The sequence below is a fragment of the Hipposideros armiger genome, unplaced genomic scaffold (assembly GCF_001890085.2).
Source record: "Hipposideros armiger isolate ML-2016 unplaced genomic scaffold, ASM189008v1 scaffold_227, whole genome shotgun sequence".
NCBI lineage: Eukaryota > Metazoa > Chordata > Mammalia > Chiroptera > Hipposideridae > Hipposideros > Hipposideros armiger.
In genome coordinates this window covers 413368-438568 of record NW_017731577.1, presented here as the reverse complement: position 1 = coordinate 438568, position 25201 = coordinate 413368, and the positions used below count along the sequence as shown (strand labels likewise).

Here is a 25201-nt window from a genome sequence, read left to right as displayed (position 1 = left end):
TGTGTTGTACAGCTGAAACTAATTCTAAAAAATGAGTATTTCACAATAAAAATTTAAAAAAAAAGAAATATTTATAAAATATAAAACAAACATAAACAAAAAAACATTTAATCATAGGCAAATGATTAGCAATAACAGGGGGTAAATGAAGAAACATCGCCTTACCTCCCCCTTGTACAGTATATCAGAAACCGGGCAAACAATGCAGGCTGTGCCGGAGCCAAACATCTCTCTAACTCGGTTCTGCTCCAGGGCTGTGGTCAAGTCGTCCATGGTGAGGTACCTCTCCGACACTTTAAATTCATCCTGTTTGGAATATAAAAAAATAAAAAGTATATACTTTCAAGGAAAAGGCATGCAAAAAAGCCCCGCAGTACCTACCTTTCTACTATACATTTGGATTGAACTTGGATAATGGCAATCATCCTTCGAGGGAAAGCTGGAGAGAATAACACCATCTTATCTGTAAATACACTGGGGTGTTAAGCAGCCTACTCTAAGGTCACAGCTCTCTAAATGAGATGATCAGAATATATAATGTAAGAGTATCAATAAAAAAATGCATGGAATACTTTAATATATGCCTGCTTTTTTTTTTTTTTTTTGCTTTTTACGAGTATTTGTTGTCATGGCTTATGTCTCACAAACTGATGCACCCCAAGTGCTACTTATATGTGTGTTTTACGCAGATAGTGTCTTCAACCCTCTTATCATAAAAGAGAATATATTATAATATTAATAATTATAGCTACCACTTCTTGAGCATCCAATAGCATGCCAAGTTCTCTCATTTTCAAGGTGGGTATTCATATCCCCATTTTACAGGTGAGAACATTAAGATTCAAGGAAGTTGAATGACATCCCTAAGGCCACACAGCAAGTAAATGGCAAAAACTGGATTTGAACTCAGATCTGATGTGAGTGGCTCCAAAACTGGTCCTCTTTCTACTGTGTCTTTTATGGAGTAGAAACATAGACTGAACTTAAATATCTGAAATATTTCATTATTTTAAAATATTAATTGGACTTTATTTGAGAAATTGCATTACATATATTTTTTTCTTCCTAAATTCACTGATTCATTGACTTTACGGCAGTAACCCTCTTCCTTCTCTTTAGTATCATGTTAGGTTGGGTTTCATCACAGAATTATTGGTATGACCTCATCGATTTCTGCTGAACTACTGGGACCTTTTATTTTATTTGCTCAAGGATAGCATATGAAAAAAAAATGCCTTTAAGCTATCTGTGGAATACTCATTCTTTAATCTGTTTAATTCTCATTCTTTTATGTTAGTGGTTAAAGTTCAAAGTTTGTCAACAGGCTATTTGAAGCAAGGGCAATAAAGATTGGATAGATTTTTTAAAATAAGAGAGTATTTTTTAAAACTTACAAATCCACAATAGATAAAAATGGAAATCACAGCCCTTGGCAAGATTCAAAATAGTAGAAGAAGAATGCATCATGCTGTAAGTATATTTGGAAGGGTAGGAATATATGCCTGCAATAGAAATATGGCTTTTTGCAAGTTTCAATTTATCTTAGTCTGAAATTGCAATTACATTGTTCAAAGGTAAATAAATTCCAGAAAATCAGCCAAGTTAACTGAAAACAAGCTGAGCTCTGTGTTCTGGATAAAAAAAAAAAAAAATCCTGTAAATAAACACAATTGTTTTTCCTCTGCTCACCCTTACTTATCTTGGGACAATTTCCCCTGTCTGGCAAGTCATGGTAACCCCCCACACGCCTCTTGGCATTTATGCCTCCCTGTTTTAAAATAGCTTTTAAAACAAATTACAGCTAAGGAGTCAAGAATAAAATTCCTCCATAATAACCTATTTTTCATGCTAGCAAATCATTAGTGTGGGAAAGCATTTCCCCTTGCAACTTGTCATCAAACCTTCTGTACTTGATTGAATTTTTTCTTTAATAAAACAAAAATTACTGAGCTTCGAAAATACATCTTTCCAACTGCAAACATATTTAGGACAGGGCAAGCTGTTTGAAATAATACCAACAGTTTGTAAATGTCGTGCCCAATGTGCCAGCCAGCATGCGGCAGCTGGGTCTTGTCTACTTCAGGGTTTTGTAGAATTATTTATAGCACATTTCCTCTAATTCCAAAGTATTTTCCAGAGAAACTGTGCTAGTCTTCTAATAGATAATATGTGTGTTTCTAAACATTTGTCCTATTAGTACTGTTTGACCACACTATGCTCAAAGCCTTTTCATGTCCCTTGGACAGCATTTTAACACATGGGTCAAAAGTTCCATCCAAGAACTTTTGCCAGATAACCAACTCATTCAGTATTCATCTTGAGTATGTGATAATGTCATTTCCAATACCAAACAGTTTAACATGCTTGCTTGTGTCACATGAATCAGAAAGGCTACTAAAAACAATTTTACATTTGCTTGAGTGTTTTCGTTTTAATATAAGCATGTATGTGAATTTGGGAGGGCAGGGAGCAGGAGGCGGGGCGGGGGTGGGGGTAGGTGGAGAAGGCGGAAAACTAATTTCTATGACAAGCATGGTTACACTGGAATAAACAGAGGAAGGGAGAACTACGGATTATCACCATTTGGAAACAATATACTTAGACTTGAAAAGTTAAGGACTGGCTAAATGGAAGAACACAAAGTATAAACCAGGTGAGTCGGCAGGAGACACCTGATACAGAGCTTGAGACTAATACTTCTTCTCCAGGACAACCTGACAAAACTGGTTTCTCCCTGCCCTCCTATAAACAATGCTTATTAGGTAGTCTTGCCAAGACAGTCCTTTTAGAAAGGTTCTTTCCACTCAAGGTAGAATTAAGATTAGATAACATTGGTTGGAACTACTATATATTATTTCAACACGAAGCTGGGCTTATTTTGATTACTTTTTGTGTCATGCTTACAAGCGCCGTTCATGTCAAAGGCACCCACCCACTTGCGCGCCAGGTCCAGAACGCTCTGCCTCGTCACTCCTGGAAGAATGATGCCATCTAGTGGAGGAGTAGCCAGCTCTTCTTCTGTCAATTAGAAATCGGAATATTTTCAGACTTTCTATTAGCCATGCTTTATGTCAATAGCCATTAAAAAACAAAACTGTTTCTTGCAACTTTGTTAGTAATAAACATGAAGATAATGTCACTGTGCTGCATTGTCCAACTTCCCAAATCCATTCACACCTCAGGTAGATTCTTATTTTAAAACAGAAGAAAAAGAAAAAAAGAAAGAAGAAAAAGAAAGACATTCATCTAATCATCGTCAGTGTATCCTTAATCAGTAAAAAAATGAGATGGTTTGCCACTCTCAAGAGCTACAGAATACACTTAAGAGGAACATTGTGAAGTCCAAATTTACTTTAGTGGATTAAAGCTGGTTAGTAATTAAGAATAATGTAGATAGGCTCTTACTAAGGAACATTATTACCAAACCTCAGAATACTGTGCAGAAGCCCACCTTCAAGAAGTGTGTGTGCCTACTCAGGCAGGTCACTGCTCCCACACTTCCCTCGGATCATCTCTCTATAGTGGTTTTCAAACTAGTGGAGTAGCCACATCATTTATAGAGTTGCTGATGTTACCCTCTGATATTCAAATGTAATGGGCTCAGAGTGGGTCAAGCATGCATAGGACTAACAAAAAAGAAAGGAAAAAAAAAAGCAATCCAGAAAACCAACCCAAACTCCATAGGTGACTCAGAGAGCCAAAGCCGAGGCACTGGTCTACTTGAGAATGACCCAGGCACTCCGAACCACCATGAGGGCTGGCATGATGGTCCCTCTGTGAGAGCCAATGGGAACCATCATCTGCACATGCTCTCCTCACAGAAGGAAATCTCTGGTACTAAACGTGCCTCTCTCGTCCCCACCTCTGACACCCACCAACAGGAATCTAGTGAGAAATGAAAACCTTAAATCACCGCTTTATAAAGATGTTGAACCTTGTAACAAACAATGCATTGCCCACCACATGTTTGCAGAGGAATTCAAAAGGTATGCTTGAAAGGACCACCAGGTAACAAAAGCTGTGTAGTGATCACACTGGTGTCTCAGAGTTCCCCTAAGCATGTTATACAGCTAAAAGGGACTTTAGAAATCACCTAGTGCAATCTGTATTTTATAGAAGAAACTGAGGCTCTATAAAGATAAGTGACTTGCAAGGTTGGTGACACTGGGGAAAAGTCAGCACCAGAGCTTAAGTGTCCCAGCACTGGGGTCTTTCCCTTTTCCTTCGTGTACTATGGCCTGGGCTTGCCTATTCCACCGTGGTTACATCAGATATCCCCAACCACCAAGCTGTCTGGAAGACCAAAACTCTACATTTATCCCTGTGCCTGGCCCAGAGTGGTATGTAATAAGAGTTTTTGAATAAAAAATAAACGAACAATCAAGTTTGCTGGAGATAGCAGTATGATTCTCTTGAGTTTTGTTGCTGAAAACGATCTGCTGAAAACTATTTTCTGGAAAGAGAAAATTTGCTCTTGGCAAGTCCTTAGGGCTACTTTTTTCATGTTTAGAAATGGTGATCTCAAAATAAGCCCGTGTTTTGCAATAGCGAGCTAGCTAACTGGATCATAAATGTACGGATCCATGTGTGTGTACACACATATGCATACACACCTCACACATAGACAAACATACTTCCAGTGCCCCCAAACTGGACCTTTCCTAAAGCATGCTGAACTCCAAGACTACATAAAGTTAAATGAAAACAGCAGCCCCGATGTGCAAATTCAGTTTTGTGAAATATATTTAACACCCAAACTGTAACCACTAGCCTGAGGTCAAGAACAGAACATCTGCTTCTCTGGTTGCCAGACAGAGATGATGACATGACAACATTTGGGTGAGAAACATTCATTTTCCTCTGCAACCACAAACAAGCTTATGAGAGCCAGAACTAGCTCCAGATTGCCCAACGTAAGGAAAACAGAGCCTACAAGCGCAGCTTGTTTTTGACAGAGAAATCATTTTTAGGAGCTGATGAATTTAGAAGCAATAACAGCAGGATTCATCTGTGACATCCCAAAGTGAAGCACTAATGGGAACCAGGAATGTGGGTTTGCCTAAGTGCCGTAAACACCGCCAGCACAATTATTCATTTATTCAACAAATGTACAGATGGACCCAACTTTGGTGGTTTGACTCATGATTTTTTTTACTTTAAGATGGTGAGGGGGGGCCGGCCAAGTGGCTCAGTTGGTTAATAGCTCGCTCAAGAGTGTGAGCTCTGAGCAATAGCGGTTCGAGTCCCACCCGAGCTGAGCTGCCGCTGAGCTGCCAACAGGTGGCAGGATGGCTCAGCTAAAAAAAAAAAAAAAAAAAGATGGTATGTGGGCAGGCTGAGTGGCTCAGTTGGTTAGAGCACGAGCTCTGAGCTACAGGGTTTTCGGTTCGATTCCCACATGGGCAAGTGAGCCGCGCCCGAGCTGGGCTGCTGCTGAGCTGCCAATGGGCAGCCAGATGGCTCAGCTGGTGAAACAACAAGGTTGCCAGTTTGGTTCCTGCATGGGATGGTGGGCTGCGCCCCCCGGAAACTAGATTGAAAGCAGCAACTGGACTTGGAGCTGAGCTTGCATCCTCCACAAAGATTGAAGGGCAACAACTTGACTTGGAGCTGATGGGTCCTGGAAAAACACAATGTTCCCCTTCCCAATTCCCCAACACTGTTCCCTTCTCCAAATCCCCAATAAAATCTTAAAAAAAAAAAGATGGTATGAAAGCTATATACATTCGGTAGAAACTGTACATTAAATTTTTATCTGTTCCCAGACTAGTGATCTGTAATACATCTCTTGTGATGCTGGGCAGCGGCAGCAGCAGTGGCAAATAGCCTGTTAGCTGCATGATCACGAGGGTAAACAACCAATACTCTACAGAGAACTGTGTTGCCAGTGTTTTGGGGATATTGTGTTCTGAGCATGTTTAAGGTAGGCAGGGCTAAGCTAGAATGTTTGATAGGTTTGGTGTATTACATGCACTTTCGACTTATGATTATTTTCAACTTACAATAGGTTTTTCGGGACATAACCCCATCCTAAGTGGAGAAGCATCTGTGTATTGAATACCCGCCATGTGCAGTCGGCTTATCTACACCCTATGGACACAGCAGTGAACAGAACTTCTATAACTCCTTGCTTACTTTCTACTAGGCAGAGGCAAACAATTATTATGCTAAACAGGATGTTAGACCATGGCAGGGTTATAAAGAGGAAAGGTAATAAATGCTGGGAAGCAGTTTGCAATTTTGATTGAAGTGCTTAAGGAAAGCCTCACTGAAAATTAGGTATGCTGGCCAAGCCTTGAAGGCGGTGAGAGAGCCAGCCATGCAGACACACCTGAGGGAGATGTGCTCCAGGAAAGATGATGTAAACGCCTGTTCACCAACAAGGCTCCTGGGACCTGGGCAGACTAACCAACATCAACACCCACTGCCATGATCGTTCTCCCAAACTAACTGTGAACTCAACCAGACAATGAGGTCTTACTCTCAGGGTGGCTCCAGTGTCCGGTACGAGGCAAAATCCTTTATTCCAACAGTGACTAGCAAGTAAGTGTGTTCAAGTCCTCATCAACAGAGTAAAAAGGAGAATCAGGGCTGTGTGAGCTTACCAGCAGGCTTGCTGTTACTGGAATCAAAACCCGCCTGAGTTACAGGCACATACCACTTACAGTCATTGTGCATGGCACTGTGAACACAGATTATCTACTTTATCTGACTTTCTTGGGCAGCCTTGTCCAAAAGAAGCAGTGAGTGTGGGAGCTGCTCATGGAAAGAAGGAAGTTTATGACTGAAAGAACTCTGCTTATGCCTCCTATTGGTAAAGTGTGTGAAAAAGCAGTATGTTGCTGATTTTCAACTTATTACTCTTGGTAGTTTCTTAAAGTCACATGATATAAATCAAAGTTACTACAGAGTTGCTTCAACATCTTCTTTTGGTTTTAGCCCAAAGGTTATTCCTGACATTCTTCTCTCATACTACTGTTCAAGCACATATTTCATTGCCTTTCTCCTTACTTCAAATTGTATTTAATCTGTTAGGTGAACACCCTCAAATGGAAGGGGCACATTTCACATTAAAACTAAAGTTATATCAGGCAACCATAATCTGAATAATAACTCTTACGGTCTTGTATATTTTCTAAGAGTCAGAAGACAAATTTACTCATTTCTATTCTGATCTTTAAAAGCCATGGTGGAAATGGTCCATGATTACTGTTTGGATAAGGGGTAATTTTTCACCAAGGCAGTTTCTGGTTAAATCATGTAGCTCTGATTTAGACTGTGCTTAAAATCCTGACATCTCTCATCCATAAATAACGATGTTGCCGCTTCTGCATGATGTCACCATTTTTGTTTAGGGTTGTGTGGTTTTTCTGGGGGCGGGTGGTGAAGAGTGGGAAGAATGAATTGAATCAATTTATTATCTCCTAAGTGCAGAGTTCAACACTGGCTGTCATCTTTCAAGCACAGCTTTGGATATATGTCATATGCAATAACTCAAATGCAGAAATCACAAATATTCCAGTATAAATTTTGTTTTTAAACAGTGGTCAGTACAAACAGCAGGGATGGAAGAAAGAGCATGATCTGTATCTGGCTTTTTATATGCCAGGGATTATGGAATATAAGGCTCATTTAGTTAGTCTCTGCAACTAATGCTCAAATTAGTGCATAGTTCTGAAGTCAGCCACATCTGAATCACCATCTTCCTCTATTTATAGCCAAATAACAAGAGAGCAATAGAGGCTATTGTAGCTATATAAAACAAAACTTTCATTAAAAATATTAATTAAAACCAATATTGAGACTATATAAGTATTTGAGAACTTTAACATTTTACATTTCTAGTCTCTACACTCAGTACTATGAAATGCCTAAGAATGCAAGTCTAAAAATATGTTTTTAGAAATTTTTATGACTATTAAAATTCTAGTGGAAATAAATGTATATACAGTAAAATCTTGGAATGGGGTGGTTTGCAAGTGTTCCACAAGACGAGCAAACATTTCTAATACATTTTAACATGGTCAATAAGTGATGTCTTGGAATACAAGTAGTTTGTTTCCAGAACGAATTATGCTCGCAAACCAAGGCATTACTGTATCTGTATTTTCCCCCCATAATTGGCCATTCAATTCAATACCATAAACATTGTCAACACTTCACTGAACTCCTATGGTCTCCGCCAACTAATAATAATAATAAGAAGAAGAATAGCAAAGAGAGATAATGAACATTCAGGATATTAAAGGTAATAAAGAAGTATTGATTTTTACTGTAGACATATATTAAGACTTGAATGAACCAAGATCTAAGTGCAATACAAAGATAGAACAATATATCCTTAGAAATGGTGTGCTTCAATCAAATTGAGCTCCAGAGTAAATCTAGAAGGCTTCTGTTATATTATCAAAATGTGTATAAAGGGCAACAACTGTTGAAGGAATTATAGCAAGAGTATACTGAATTTTATATCAGTAGAATCAGAAGACTATGTTTATTACTATAGCATTTTATGCATAGCATATGGTGAATGACCATTAAATTAATTTGAGGCCTAGCTCCAAATACAAGCGATTTCTGATAAGAAAAATGGTAAGAAAGCAAAAGGGATGAGGCAGCAAATCTTTGAGTTTTTAATTCCTTAAGTTGACATCTCAATAATAAGTACATCTACAGCCAAAAAAATAATAACAAAACCTTTATAAATTCTGTAAACTTAAACTCATATCTACTTTGACAGCAGAAATATGGTAGCCCTTAGCCACTGGAATTGCGCTACTCATGCTCTTGTTCTGAGGTTCTAGTTCTTTCCTCTCCAATCCCACTGAAAATGATGGCGGGGGTGGGGGTGGATGAAGGGGGGTAGGGAGGGGGAAGCAAGAAGCTAAAAATCTGAGTGTGTTACCTCCATCTTCATTTATCCAGTAAAGAAAAAGATTCATCGTTCCAACTTCTGTTATCTGATTATCCTCTCCGTAAAGCCACAGAACCTGCTGACACGCATTATCCATTGCTTCACATTGGGCAAAAAGAGATGAGCCATAATTCCTTTTAAGAAAGAGGAAACATACTGATTGTTGCTATACTTCAACCCCTACATCTTATACTAAAATACGTCTTTAATTCACTTGTGCATGTAGTCAATGTACTATGTTCTTAATATATACAGAGGGTGCCAAAAAATGTATACACATTTTAAGAAAGGAAAAAACTGTATTAAAATTGTAATACTCAATATCTATGGTTAACAAAAGGTGACTACAAGTCATGTGTATACATTTTTTTGGCACTCCCGGAACACACTATACCCTATAAATAGCATAACGTTAAAGGAAAGTCATCAGAGAACCTAAATGATCTAACTGCATTCTTTGGAGAGAAAGACAGCAAAGCTAAAGTGTGGAATTGTAAATTGAAAGGTAGGAGATAGAAGAACACAGGTAAATAGCCAAGTTAATAACAGTAAAAAAAAAAAAAAAAAAGCAATATTACATGAATTATTTCATTTTAACCTTCACACTAGTAATATTGGTCAGCACTATGATTATTTCCATAATTCAGATGAGAAAGTGAGGCTTAGAGAAGAAACTTGTATCAAGTTACAGCAATTAACTGAGACCTTTCAATATATCCAAGAAATGCCTAACGTCCAATGTCTATGTTCCCCAAAAGATGGGACACAATGTTAAAAATCCCGATTTTAACCAAAAACTATTCTGATAACCCATTTTCCTCAACTTGCTTTCTCATCTTGTATTATTCAAAATCATGTTTAGGCCGTCTTAAGCAGAAAATTGGTCTACAGTGATCATGTATTCTGTGATTATACATTATAGTATCTTTATAATAAATAACAATCTACCCACATACCAAAACTAAATATTTTCCTGCAATTTCTCAATGCCTCCAGGTTATCTTTTTCCTTAGTAGGTAGGGGGAGCTAGAAAGCAAGATTTAAAGAAGAAAAGCTTTTAAAAATGATTACCACTTTGTGTGCTCTAAGAAAAGTTTTAACAAAGTGATAGAGATGGTATGCAGTGGTATATATGAAGTCTGAAGAAGTAAAAGAAAAATCACGAGAGTAAACGAAAGTAGTTTCAACCTGGCTAGCCTAGAACATAGGAAGGAAAACTCTAAACCAAAGAGAAAGCAAAGTGACTTCCTAGTTTAGTGAACCCCATCAGGATTTCTCTACCCACTGAGAATGCAGTTGCTGAAATTGAACAGGGATGACAGGACACAGAATTTTATAACTTTTTTTTTTTGGTAAAAAAATAAAGAAAGACGACAGACAGAGGTCAGAGCCAGCTGTCAGTGTCTTTCTCCCCTTCCAGCAGCATGTCATTCATCTCTCAGGACTTCCTGAATCTATATGTTGAACCTGCGCCCAGAGGACTGCAGCTAAGTAACCTCCTGGGACTGCTGCCACCCCAGGTATGTGATACACATCAGTGCTTGGTACACACAAAGGTAGAGGCCATACTGGCTAATGCAGCGATTTTTGTTCAGCCATAGGAGTATTCCCCATTCACAGCCGATTCCATCCCTGAAATTGTCTAACACTTTCAAATGCTCTTTTATTTCCAGCCTGCTACCTATGGCCTATGAGACTGGCCTGACAGAGCCACAGCAGGGCTGTCTCTCAGCCAGTTGGCAACAGGTATGGCTACAATCTGTGGCTATGAAGACAGCACTTCAGTAAAGCAGGCCCTTCCCCAGACAGGACTCATTGAAGCCAACTGAGGGACTTGCTCCCAGCCCCAGGTGCTCCTTAATGCCAGTCGTCATCCTGCAGCCAGAGGACCAGCATCCAGGGGCAATCCATTCAAAGCCCTGATTTGATCCCTATTTTAGTTACTCATTTTAGTTCTTGCCTATGCATAACATTCAATGTTTCTCCCTTAGAAAGGGCCACAGGTTATCCTTTAAACAACTAGCCCATTTAAAACACTGAAAACTAAACACAAAACAAAAACGTGCATTACAATTATTGGGTTGTCGGAAAAGTCATGACGCATTTTTGCAATGAAAAACATAGAAAAAAATATGTCATGACTCTTCTAACAACCCCAAAGAATATGAATATAGATGTAGTTTTGAAGTGGAATGCAACGAAATTATCATGAGGAACTCTTGCCTTTAGACAGAAATGCAGACTTACCCTCCCATTTTGCAGTCTCCAGTCCCACCTTTCCAGGCTCTTACAAACTTTGGATTGGCCCACAGGGACACCGGGTTAAAGGTTCCACTTGAAAAATAAGGTCCCACTGGGCTCAAGATTACAAAGATCAGGGCTTTGGTAGGCCTCTTGACTCCAAGAGAAGGCTGCAATAAAGGAAAAGTACACACACTGTTCATTTAAAATGTAGACACCAGTCTTAAAAACTAGAATAGATCTGTTACTGTCTCCTACAGGGGTCATCTAAGGACAGGAGCTGTCACTTCTAACATTGAGTTACACGGAGTCTGATGGTCTTTTAAGAAGAAAATACCAAGAATGGAGTACTTAAGTTTCATTTTGCTTTGCTTCCTGAGTTGTTTTGATTTTAGAGGAAAAGCAAATGTTTTGTCAAATTTTCTTGTTGTTGTTAGTAGGGTTTTTAGAGAAGTATGTTTTTAACGAATAGCTATAGACCACCTTTCAATGCTGCATTGATTGGAAATTGAAAAAGGGAAAAAATTCAAGACATGGTTTCAGTCTTTGGGGTGAAATATCAGTATTTGCTTCTGACTTCCCCTTTCTGTTTTCACAGATGACGGACCGCTTCAGGACATGGCAGCAGGACATGGCAGCCTCCAGCAGGTGGTACGGGAGTGTGCCATTCCCAGAGCTCACCAGGACAAGTACCAGACAGCAAGAGTATAGCTTTACTAGAGGCAAAGGCACCAGACAAGATAAATATCCCCCTAAAAGGCAGAGGAGAAGGGACTCAGGATCTTGTCTCGTGACTGACAAACATAGAAGATGGCCTTTCCCACCAACATTTACCATTAGTCAATACTGCACAATCACACAAACTCCCTCAGCACAAAAGCAGTTATAAGTAACTACTTGCATTGGTTTCTTAAGGAGGAAAATGGAGAGACTGAAAATTATGAGGGCTACATATAACCCAGGCAGAGAGGGTCACTGGGCTATCCTGTGCCATTCCAGAACACAAGAAGCAAGAAAACAAGTCAGGACTATTTCACTGAGGGTCTTGGGATGTATAGCGCTGGTATCCAGTCTTCCTAGAGCCTGGTCTGGCTGGGTGAGGTAGGAATCTGTCATGGAAAGAATGAGAAGAGACAGTTCCAGCAAGGGAAGATGATTCTACTCTCATTCCAGTGAACATGAGGACCAAGCCTGGGTGGCCACAAGGCCAACAGACATTCGATGATGAGTAACCAAGTTAAAAAAATTAGTCAGCAAGCAACTGGTTTGGGTTTTTTGCTTGTTGTGTCTGCTCTTTTAATAGGGGCTGAACACACTTTCCTTCACCAAGAAAAGAGTGAGCAGCCTTAAAACTTAAATTTGTCTTGTTTGGTTTCATTGTTTAGGAGAGAAAACCTCAGAATATACACATCTGCCTTCCTTCCCAGCTTTGATAAAAACTGGCGGTCTTATCTCTGCATTTTTATTTAACTGCCAGTTAAGTAAATACAATGATTCTGTCATATCAGAGAAGCTTTGAAATTTAATATTTAAAATATTTTTATGAACCCTCATGCTGAGGAATTAAGAAAAACTCCTCAACATAATTTAGAAATGCAAAATGCAGGATACAGTCTCAGAAATGTATCCAGCTCCTGAGTTTCTGAATAAAGTAGCTTATTTGTGGACAAACTGTTAAGCATTTTACTAGAGAGCACATGAATGCCTGGACTTTTTTTACTCTGAACTCATGTATTTTTTTGCAACCTGCATTATACTAAAGTTAAAAAAGTAACAATAGCCCATCATCATGGAAATTTTTTTTTTCTGAGATAAATTTGGTCTTATTTCATTCCCTTCCCCCAATTGTAATTGACAGGCAAAGTCCCAACTATTCCACTAGGTGGTAGTATAGAGCACACAGATGGGAAATGGGGAATAATTCTATGCCTTAAATCTATTTTTGGAAAAAAAGAAAAAAAACTCAATAAACCTTTAAGTAATACTTTTGTTCTTATCAAGCAGACAAATTACAGACTAGAATTTTTCAACATTGAGAGAAAAATGTGTTTATGTGTACTAACATTTTATTTTCTGAAATTTAAGCAAGGTCAACCTGTGTTTCACAAAAGTACTTCAAGTACTGGTGTTGATCACAACTTAGTCACCTTCATCTTTGAATGATTACTTATATTGATGGTCTGTTCATGAGGCGAACTCTGTGACTTTACTGAAAATGGTCATACTGCTTTAAGAGTGAGAATAAATAAAATATAACTGCGTCAGGAAGGGAGCTTGGGTTTCTAACCTCAGGAACCATTATTTGTCTTTGTCATGAGTCTCCTCTCTATTCTGGGAGGCAATTTAAATTCTGTGCTACTGCTACAGCTAAGAGTTTATTATATAATATTAATCAAATGGTGTAAACATAATCCTATGATGACAAGGTCAGGCTACTGATCCAATAAAGCAAAAGCCATATAAACAGGAAGAAAGCATGAAAGACAACATCTGATAAGTTGTGTAAATCAGTTTCAATGAGTCTCATTTCCTTATGAACACTTTGATTTTTTTTTTCTCTACTAGTGTCTTTGATTATTTTAATACATAAGGAATTGAAGAGGGCTTTTTAAAAGCCCCATGGAAAATGAGGAATATAAGGTTTCTGATGCAGAGTATATAACTTCTCAAGGGACGACAATGACTTTGAAATTCTGATGTGTACAAAACAATATTCTTCTTTATATTATCTCTCACAAATAAATACATATACAAGACTATTAAATACATATATATTTTGCACAGAATAAAAAGACACTTGGGTGTGATAAAAAATAGAGACATGTCACAGTGCAAATTACGACTTCCAAAATTATTAAAATGGTAAATTTTGTCATGTATATTTTACCACAATAAAAAAAATCTTGCACTCAAAAAAAAAAAAACACAAAGAAAATTACCACTTCCATCTGAGTTAATCAGAAAATTAGTTTATAGAGAGCTCGCCGTGCTGCTCCCCACTACAGCCTCCTCGCCTCACTCTACTCTAACATGGCAAAAATGTCCAGCCCTACAGAGACCAAAGCAGTGCACCGAGTCTCTGATGGCTGCTTTCCAAAGTATACTGGAAAGGACGGTAACTAATGCAATCTCGCCAAGACTGAGTTCCTAACCTGCATGAATACAGACCTGGCTGCCTTCACAAAGAAGCAAAAGGACCCCAGTGTCCTTAACCGCACGAAGAAATTAGATATCAGCTGTAATGGGCAACTAGATTTCCAAGAATTTCTTCATCTTATTGACAGCATGGCGGTAGCTTGCCACGGCTCCTTTACCGGTTCCCAGAAGTATAGCTGAGGAGCCCTTGGAACTGGCCTCCAGACCCATCCCTTACCTTCCAGCCTCTCATTCATCATCTCACAGACCACACGCACCCTGAGCCCAGCACACCCACCACTCCTGCTGGTAGTAGTCACACACACACACACACACACACACACACACACACACACACACACACATACACACACACACAATAGTTTCTAAAAAGGCAGGATTTCAGAGGTAATCTGAACAATGCCAGGAGAGCTCAGTGAGCTGAGAAAAGCACATGCTTTGTCCTAGACGGCAGAGAAGCACAGCAGCTTTGTGAAGGCTTGAGAATAATTCTGCCTTGGCAAAGAAAGTAAGAGAGAGAAGAAATAGGATAATTGAGAACAACAGGGGAACATTTTTCAAAAAGAACAGCATGACCTTTATTTTTTTCAGTCCCAAGAACAGCCTGTTGTTGTTGTTTTTAATCTTGCCCATTCTTTAAAAATTTTAGTTAGAGAAGAAAATGGTAAAAAATGTTGGACTGATGGGTGCTGTAAGAAACGCGGAGAGGATCAGTGGTCCATATAGGGCCTTGAGTGTGTAAGTCACAAAAGGAAGGGATAACAAAGTCATGTAGAGTTTTTATAGGAAAAACTAGTTGGTTTGGTGAAAGATTAAAAAAAAAATCGCAATAATTACACAGCACTTGTTGGTTTCTAAGGCATCTTAAGGTCATTATCTCCACCCCACGCTCAAGCTACATGGACTCCTTTTCCCTTTCAATACCTCACCTTCCCATCTCTAAATGTTTTCCTGTACAACTCCTACCTGGAAGACTCTCCTCATTATGGACTGAAATGTGTCTGCCCTCAAAACTGAATATGTGACTAACCCCCAAGGTGACTGTATTTGGACAGAAGGCCTTTAAGGTGATCAAGGTTAAATGAGGTCAAAAGGGTGGAGTCCTAACCCTGTAGGGCTGGTATCTCTATAAGACAGGGAGAGGCACTAGGAATGAGCCTCTGCGCCCTGCCCCGCCCTTGTGAAAAGACCTTGTGAGGACACAGGAAGGAAGGGGATATCTACAGGGAGGCCTCACCAGAAATTTACCGTTGGCACTGTGATTTTGGATGTCCAGCCTCCAGAACTGTGAGAAAATAAGCCCTGGTGTTTAAGACACTCAGTCTGTGGTATTCTGTTATGGCAGCCATAGCAGAATAAGCCATCCTCTCTCTCCCCTAAGTAATACAAACCCTTCAATCTCAATGTAGATGCCATTTGAATGTCGCTTCAGGAAATGAGACCTCCACACAAGGTTATGTGCTTGTGTTATGTGCTATTACAATATACAGCATCCTGCATTTCCTTAAGTTTAGATAAAATGCCTATTACACTTTTGTACAACTGCTTATTTTATTATTTCATTCTCTGCCTCTTGCTAGTCTGTACCTTCCATGCAGTGCAAAACCATCTTTGTCTTCTATACGTAGATAGCGATAACATCATACATTGTTATACCAGGTTTACTAAATATTTCGCAAATGGCTATCCATTTTAATAAAATGTTTATAGAATAGAGCTGTGAAAACAACATAGATGGCTATTTACCATACTTGAATTATTGTGATTTTAAAAACGTCTCATGCTAATGCTACTATGTTGCATTGACACCATAGAGAAAATGTCCCTTCGTCTTTTGCCTGATTTCCTTTAGTGCTGGCCTCTGGACACACAGATAATTCATATGCGGACACTGAACGAATATCACAGGGGAAGCTGAAGTCCAGAACTTTCTGAGGCTTGCTATAAAGTGGGTAAGGGATAGGGTTGAGTTTATTTGTTCCTCAGTCCCATTCAAAGAGAAAGATAGTATAGAGTTAACACGACAAAAAGAAGGCTGAGCACTCAGCTTTTGTAGTTTTTAAATGAGAATGATTTTAAAATTTATTTAAAAATAGTTAAAAGAAAACTAAAGATAAGGTGAAAAAGACTAAAAGAACACAACTGTTACCTAACATGGAAAGGCAGTTAGCTCACAGGGTTAGTGTAAGGACTACATTAGATAATCTCTGTGGAAAGCACCCAGGGCCTGATCTTTCTCAAATATTCAACAAATAGCAATTGTTATTATTGTTTTATGAATAATAACTAATAAGAGTAATAGTGGCAAAATAAATGCAATAAGTACCAAAACATAGAGCATTAAGATGGCATTAAGATGATACAGCCACATTCAACACTCGGTGTTGGAATTGTGGAGAATGAGTACTTGGGGAAAAATACAAGGATTATTATACCAATGACTTGGGAATACAGGTTGGTAAATTTGAAATCCATCCTAAACAGAAATTTTAACCTGGATTATTAAACAAGTAATTAAGACTACTTGATGGAAAAGTGCGCGGGAGGAGCCAGAATGAGTCACTCGTAGAAAAAAACATGCTTCATTTCCCTTTCTGAAATGACTCTAGGTCAGGGGTTAGCAAATTTCAGCCTGTTGCCTGTTTTTTGTAGTTTTATTGGAACATGCGCACTCAATCATTTACCTGTTGCATATTGCTGTTTTTGTGCTACAAAGCCAGAACTGAGAGTTCAGCAGCTACCTAGCCCTTCACAGAAAAAGTCTGCCAGCCCCTTCTCTAGGTGACAAAAAACTGCTACAGGATGGTTTTCCTTGTACCAAGAATGGCCTCGAAACCAGGATCTCCTCACTGACCTAGCCTCAGAACTCAGACTTTCGACTGTGATTCCATCCAACTTGGTTCAATTGACTGAGCCAAGCATGGCCCTGACCTTGAAACAGAAAGACAAATAAGACCAACCCAGGGAGCTCACAACTGCAAAGAGGATGCACCCCCAAATAGGCAAGTCCCACCCCAGCTGACCAAGTAAGAGAATCCTGAGTAGTCTGGTGAAGGGGAAATGGTTGTATATTTTCAAACTGCTCACTGCAGCCTTATATGAGGTAACAGGGAAATGGAATCCCAGTACGAGGACTGGGACAAAGTGTGGTAGGTGTCCAGTTAGAAGTGATAGACCGGATATAGACATAGTAACTGGGACAGAAATGAAAAACAGTGCTGAGGGAAAAGGGTAAGAAACACAATGAGACCTGTAGAGCAAAATCATTTATATAAATTAAAATCACAGGCATGCAAACTAATAAGAGATACTTAAAAACACATACGAACCAAAAAGAAATGCATTCGATACATGGGAATGATTTCCAACCGGGCAAGAGGAGAGGAGTGGGGAATGAAGACTGAAGGAAATAAGAAAACAAAGAGAGGGACCTCATGTGCCCCACGATGGTAAGTACTATGAACTGAGGGGCGTAATCAGTAGCCAGGTGCACCACAACTCCAGAGTAAAAATAAAGATAAAAACAACAATCATCCCCTGTGATAAACTTGATATGGATATGACCAACCCCAAGAGGATATCCATTGATAGGAGTGGCCTGATAATAACAAGTTGATTATCACATGCTACAACCAATGCAAATGAGCTGGATCTCTAAAAATGGACTCAAGATTTGAAGATACTAAAACAGGGCTATTAATATGAAACATGTTAATAGTTATGCAAATGAGAATTTAATATTGCTTATAAAGAGTGGAATGCGTGCGCGCGCGCACACACACACACACACACACACTCACATATATATCAAATAAGGTTGCAAAAGAATACATTAAAAGTGTGAGCAAAACACAAGTTAATGATTACAAATTGCTGCTGTAACACCTACGTTTTCAAATCTGTTCTGCTTCTTTCGTTTATAGAGGCTAATTGTGAAGAGAAAAGATAAGATGTATAAACATAAACAAAGGCAGCGAATAAAGAGAATTCTTTTCATGGGAACTGTTATGATTATTGGGGAAATTATATGTATAATATAAAGATTTTATAAGGTGATAGATAAAATGAAAAGAGAGACATGTCTACAAAATTTATATTCCCGTAAGCCCCCATAGAGTGAGCCAGAAATCAAGGAGTGGACCATTTGGCAGCAAGATTTATAAATGCAAGCTCTAATGAAAATTTCATACTGAAAGATTTCCAATGAAGTTGTGAATGGGGCAGCTGTTTATATGAAGTGATTTAAAATTTTTCTGCATTGTTCAAATTGTATTCTGTGCATCTGAGGCTGGTGTTAACCAAAAGCAGGCCGCTTCTCTAGTTGAGCTCAACTCCAAAAAATGCATTTCGGAGCACTGCACTGTGGAAGTATGAGTTAACTGAACATGAGGAATTAATCAACTTCCACATGAGCCAAGGTCAGTTTGTCTTTGAGCAGCTGAAAACACGTCAAATTGCAGATCTGTGGTGACAGCCTGGGATCTGGTCAAAGGAGCTCAGTGGGCTGACTCCGGACAACATGGGGGATGTCCCTACCCTCAGACTCAACCCTTCCCATAATACTTCTTCTCAGCCCTGGTATTATTGAGCTCTGTCTCACTTGACCATCTCTCTAGGGGACAGAGTGTGATTACATGGGACTGCCATCAATTGAAAAAGTTGGGAGGCTAGGAGCAACGAGCAAAGGAATGTCAGTCTGTGGTTGTGCATACTGTGCTATTGACCTTGGTCAAAGCACCTGTACACATATCAGAATCACTGAGAAAATAAAGGCGCAGGCTTGTGTGTGTTCATATGGCCACACCTGCCCGTAGCTACTATTTACCATTCAGATGTTAAAATCAGCGAAGCCCAGCTTCTCTAGATATAGGGTTGCTAGGTATCAGGAGTGAGCCTGACAGTCATGTAATTTTAGCTTCTTGTCTGGTCAAGTAAAAATTTAAAATCTGTTCATGTAGATCTTCACTTAAATATTGTGATTTCAGATTTTATCTTAATTCGCAATCGACACACAATCAGCAGTAGTTCGCACTGAAGCTTTTTAGTTTCTCCTAGAGGTAGTTTTTAACTGCCTATAAATATTTCAGAAAATATTGATGAAAATGATGCTGAAATTGTTTTTTAACGAGAAATCTTTTGGGAATACGAATGATTTTATCCTTTAATTCAAAAGGTTTACAAGAGGTTAATATATTAATGTTTAATATTTGTTTAATAATGTGAACTTGATAGAAAATTTGTTTTGTAAATATCCACCCACTGGCAGTGTGGTGTTTTTATTAGCAATCCCTACTCATTGATTATGGAGGGAGAGGGCTCTCAACTTCCGCTCTTTACCAAGTAATCTCAAGACTTTAGGAAAATGAAAAATCAAAAGTAGCAGCTCTCCTTCCTCCAAATTGCAAAACTATTCCCACCTCTACCCTGAAGAAGAACTGCCATGACCGGAGGCACTACCTGGTAAACTGAGGAAATACGGGTTACTTTTGATTAGGTGGAAGGAAAACAGCCTTGCTCACCGCTTATTTCTTTATTAACCTACATTTCGATCCATGTTGGCTTTTGTGCTACAATGGCAGAGCTGAGCAGTTGTAACAGAAACCACGTGGCCCACAAAGCCTAAAATACTTACTATCTGGCCCTTTAAAGAAAATGTTTGCTGACAGGTGGTCTTGATAATCAGGAGAGAGGAGTCATTAATGATGCTAATGGGGGCTGTTTCAAACTACCTACTGGAAGTTTCACACAAGGGTACAGAACGATAACTTGCCCACCAACGTACACCTAAACTACACAGGGAGCAGTTGGTACCTCAGTTCCGATGAAGGTAGGACGAATATACAGACTAGCAGATGTTGAATATGGAACCCATTCTTGATCTAATTTCACAAGCTGCTGGATACACTTTAAAAGCTCTTCCTTGTCAAATCCCTGAAGGAATGAAAAACATAATGAATAATGGCCTTTTCTTTCATTGTTGCAACAGAGAAGAATGCTCGTGAAAACTTGAGATTGTTAAAAAAGTAATAATAAAACCAAACAAGAATTTTCTTCTGTGATTTTTGTCTGCCCAAATTACGATGGGACAATGGACTATCCACATGGGGAAAATAAAAAAATTGGATCCGTACCTCTTCTCACACCCATATATCAACTATAGTTGAATTATACACTAAATGTGATTAAACATTAAGATTTACAAAAAAATATACAAATACCACTGTCTCCTTAAGGTAGAAAAAAATTCTTAAATAAGAGACATAAAGCACAAATCCTAAAGGAATAAAAGGATAAAATTTGACTTTAAAACTTAAGGACTTCTATTCTTCAAAAGATGTAAGAAGCTGCAAGCTGGGTGAAGTTATCTGTAACATAAGCAACGAAGGATTGTAACTGGAATATGTTAGGATATCCTGAAAATTAGTAAGAAAGAGACAGATGACCCAATTGGAAAATGGGCAAAAGCTTAGAACAGCTTATTTCTAAAGAGAAAAAGATTTTCATTTGCTGAATTGGTAACAGTTTGTAAAATAAGTAGTTTTTACTCTCTTGGCAAGACAGAGAAACATAATTTTCAGAGATGTGATGGGTTATCCAAGGAAGAAATGAAGTCAGAAACATGCATCTGATTAGAGCTCATGACATTAGGAGGTGGCTATCAAAACACTAATTATTAATAGCAATTACAGTGTAGGCATATTACAGAAGTTGGGATTGCCAATCATATAGAGTATCTCTCATCACCATGTACCACCTACTTGGGTCTCTGGTACTGCTGTTTAGAGATAAGATTTAGTAGGAAGAGAACTTGACCAAGAATTTAAAAACTTGCATCTAATTTCTTGCCCTGTTCCTTTATTCTGTGTGACTTTAGGCAAGTAATTTAACCTCTCTGGGCTCGAGTTTTCCTCTCTGTAGGAGGATGCTACTAAAATTTACAATGCATACCTCTTGACAATGGCTGTTGTAACAGATGAAGAATGTAAAACCCACATAACACAGTTTGAACAGAGTTGATGTCCAATAAGTGTTCCTTCCCTTTCTTTCTGTCCCCATTTTAAAGTTTTCCCCAGTGATCTGTCTGTAAGGGTAGAAGAGTGAAACCAGGGCCAAGTCCAAAGAACTTACCTTAGTTTCCCTTCTGCTACCATATTATAGTCTCTGAAGGAGGCAGAGGAAGCACAGGTTACAAAAACAGGGAGAAGAAACAAGACACTGGCTAAAAAGGAGCAGTTAGTTGGATTAAGCTGTTCCCAGGCTTCTTTAATGCACAGCTAGAGCTGGGTTCTAGAAGGTTAGGTACTCAGAAAACATAAAAGAAGGACAAGATGTCTTTCATTTCATAAAGGCAGCCTGGTCATATCTCAGGGAGTGGCAGTAATATATGTCACCTTCACCTTGACGTGAATCTTAGCAACTAAATCTATGCACCTTATAATGAATTCTGTTCCATAACAATGTGATGGCCAGGATCCAATTGCCATGAAAGATCATTTTGTTATCTTTTTCTTTTTAAACAAAACTTGGGGTAAAATATCAATTAATTAAATACGTATATACTTGCTAGTATCTAAACCCATTAGGCAAAATATTCCCCAAATACCTGTGTGGCACACCATGTTTTCCATGTTCAATGCTATAATTTCATACTGCCTTTAAGTTTACTTATTTTAGTTTGATGCATATTTTTATTCCTTATCCTTTTATCTTCCCACATACACACAGACACTCAAAGAAATAGATTGTGGAATTGCCAAATGGTATTGGTTACTTCCCTGAAGTAAATCAGAAATAACTTCCGTGTTCATATAGTTTGCACTGAATAGCTAAGTATTTAGAAATTATTCCCTTGGTGGTAAACTCACAGGGAACCATGACGCCAAGAGTAACATAAAAGACATCCTTAAATTTACGTACCGGCAAAGTTGCCCTTACAGCAGATCGGTGCATCCTATCCATGTTGAGGTTTGGTCGAAAGAGTCGAATTTTATTATCCACGCCTCGAAATGCCTTCATTCCTTCAAATAGCTGAAGACAAAAGACAAATAAACCTTAGAGGTTAACTAAATGAAAACAACCCCTGCGTTCAAGACGGACTTGTCCATGGGAGCTCATCATCTCCTTCATCATGTAAAGCTGCGGACACAGACCTCAACCAGAGATTCCTTAAATCTAGAAAGGCCAACAGTTGACAGACTGGGTATAGTAACTGGGATAAAAACAAGTCCTTTTATTACCAAACTCTGGTGGGTTATCCTGTCTGGAGTTATCCTGCGCTTAGCAGAAGCCATACTGCCAAGTTAACACATTAACAGAGATTGGAAGACAGCATCCCCAGTCACATCACATGGGCTAACTGCCTAGACAATGGAGGCAGAAACCAAAGGCCTTGGGACACCCCACAAAATGCCCATGGATCTTTTCATTGAACCTGGCTCATTCAAATTCCAGATAGTCAATAAGCCATATGTGACCAGAGCTGGTTCAGTCCCGAGTCATAGGAACCAAGCAGGTGTTAGGGCTATGCCAGCTTCTTAAGGTGCTGCCCCAGACCAATCACTGCACAGGGACATGAAAAGACTGGGAAGTAGGTACGTAATGACAAATACAGAGAAAAGGGAAAAGTCAGTAATGTTAGTGGGGAATTTTAACACAGGCTCTCTAAGTAATCGACAGAACAAACAGGCTAACCTCCGTAAAGATACGGGAGGTTTGAACAGGAACAACACACTAATCTACTGGACATACAGAACCCTACACACACCACCTGCAGAATGCACGTTCTTTTCACATGCTTTCCACAGAAAGATACGCCAGAAATCAATACCAGAAATACAACCAGAAATTATCCAATTTTCAAAAACAAGAAACCCATACTAAATAAAGTATGAGTTAAAGAAGAAAAATAATAGAAATTAGAAAGTATGTTGAACTCAATGATAATTAAAGGCGAGGCCTTTAAGAAGCTTATATATAACCTTAAAGCTTACATGAAAAAAGAGACATAAATTATGTAGCAGAATTAAAAGCACAAAATTCAATGGTTTAAGTACAAATATATGAGTAATTTATTAAATATAATAGGAGTAAAGTATCAGTTAAAAGATAAGTTTGTCAGATTGGACTTAGCTGATAACATTTGAAAAAAATCTGACAAACAAAAAGATATGGAGAGCAATATATAATACAAATACTTTCTAAAATACAGCTGGTAGGTGTATCTGGTACATAAATAAGTCCTGGAGACCTAATGCACAGCCTAATGATTATAAACAGCAATACTGTATTATATCCTACAAAGTTGCTAACAAACTAGATCTTAATTGTTCCCACCACAAAAAAGAAATGATAATTATGGGACATGACAGTGGTGTTAGCTAAGGCTATAGTGACAATCACACTGCAACATATAGGCATATCAAATCCACACAGTGACCTTAAACTTATGGAAAGGTATACGTCAATTATATCTCATTTAAAAAAAGCTGGTGGGTTATATTACTAAATGCAAAACAAAATAGACTTTAAGGCAAGCAGCATTACTGGGATGAAAGTAACTTCATAAGAATCCATTTTACTTCACAGCTTTAAAATTATATGTACTTGATGTAGGTTCAAGTAGATGTAAAAATTATATGATAGTATTGAGTAATATAGATGCAAAATATACAAAAGGATATCACAGCATGACTAATTTGGATTTATATCAGGAATAGAGGTTGGTTTAACATCAGAAAATCAATTAATGAGATTCATTATAGTAATAATTTATGTGAAAAAACTTTACAATCATCTCATTAGACGTAGTAAATGCATCTGATAAAAATCAGAACATTCATATATTACTTAATTATCATTTATTATTTAAAACTTTCCTAAATAATTAAGAAAAAAAGGGAACTCCCTTAAGTGACAAAGGATATCTATAATACACTTGCAGTAAACATTATACTTAATAGTAAAATTTAAAGCTTGCCTTTTCAGGAACATCACAAATTACCTGCTGTAGCTACTTTAACATTGTACAGCCAGTATAAGGCAAGAATAATGAAATAAAAAGCATTAGGTTTAGAGAAGAAATAAACTCTCAAAGATCATGAAATACAGAGAAGGTTAAATATGCAGAAAATCAAAAAACTAACACAATCTCTTGAAATTATTTGTTTAGGCAAGGTAGTCAGATTAAAATTATACTTCTCTAACAGCAGCAGTTAAAAAACAACACTATTTATGATAGAATTAAAAGAAATTCTTAGGTGATGGGGAAAATCTACAAATGAAGTAAAAGATCTGTAAGGAAAATATAAAATTTTACCACGTCATTAAAGACCTAAACAAATGTAGAAAGCAATCTCATGATCATGGATGGAAAGACTTAATATGATACCAGCCAAGTGACGCGTTGGTTAAGAGTTGGCTTGGGACGCCAGCTCTGAGCAGCAGGGCCCCAGTTTGGATCCCACATGAGGGCCAGTGACGCTGTGCCCTCTACAGCTAAGATGGTGAACAACAGTTCAACCTGGAGCTGGGCTGCTGTGAGTCGCTGGCGATGGCGTAGGCTGCAGCCCCTGCTGCAGTGGGCTGCCGTGAGGTACCATGAGTGGCTGGCAGCTAGCATGAGCTGCCGTGAGTGGCTGTCCAATGGCCAGTGAGCAACTGCCTCACCCAGGAAGAGCTCAATGATCATAATACCAACATGGGCCAGTAAAGTGATGTCCTCCACAACTAGACTGAAGAACAAAAGGACAGCAAGTTGTCTGTTCCCCTTCCCTGATTCCCCCAATGCTGTTCCCCTCCCTCAACTCCCCAATAAAATCTTTAAATAAAAAAAGACTTAATATGATAAAGATACAATTCTTCCCAAATTGATTTATACATTCGATGCAATCC

General features: G+C 38.5%; 1 protein-coding gene across 3 annotated transcripts in view; it reads right to left on the bottom strand.

Moving 5' to 3' along the window:
* BCAT1 (branched chain amino acid transaminase 1) overlaps positions 1-25201 on the bottom strand; it is an 87182-nt gene that overhangs the window by 13635 nt on the left and 48346 nt on the right. For all 3 annotated transcript variants that reach the window (XM_019654641.1, XM_019654639.1, XM_019654640.1), the window contains exons 4-9: positions 22229-22339; positions 20123-20242; positions 11162-11325; positions 8906-9048; positions 2933-3018; positions 166-306 (exon numbers count right to left, since the gene is read on the bottom strand). In XM_019654641.1, the coding sequence (XP_019510186.1) occupies positions 166-306; positions 2933-3018; positions 8906-9048; positions 11162-11325; positions 20123-20242; positions 22229-22339 (765 nt within the window). The remainder of the gene's footprint in view (positions 1-165; positions 307-2932; positions 3019-8905; positions 9049-11161; positions 11326-20122; positions 20243-22228; positions 22340-25201) is intronic.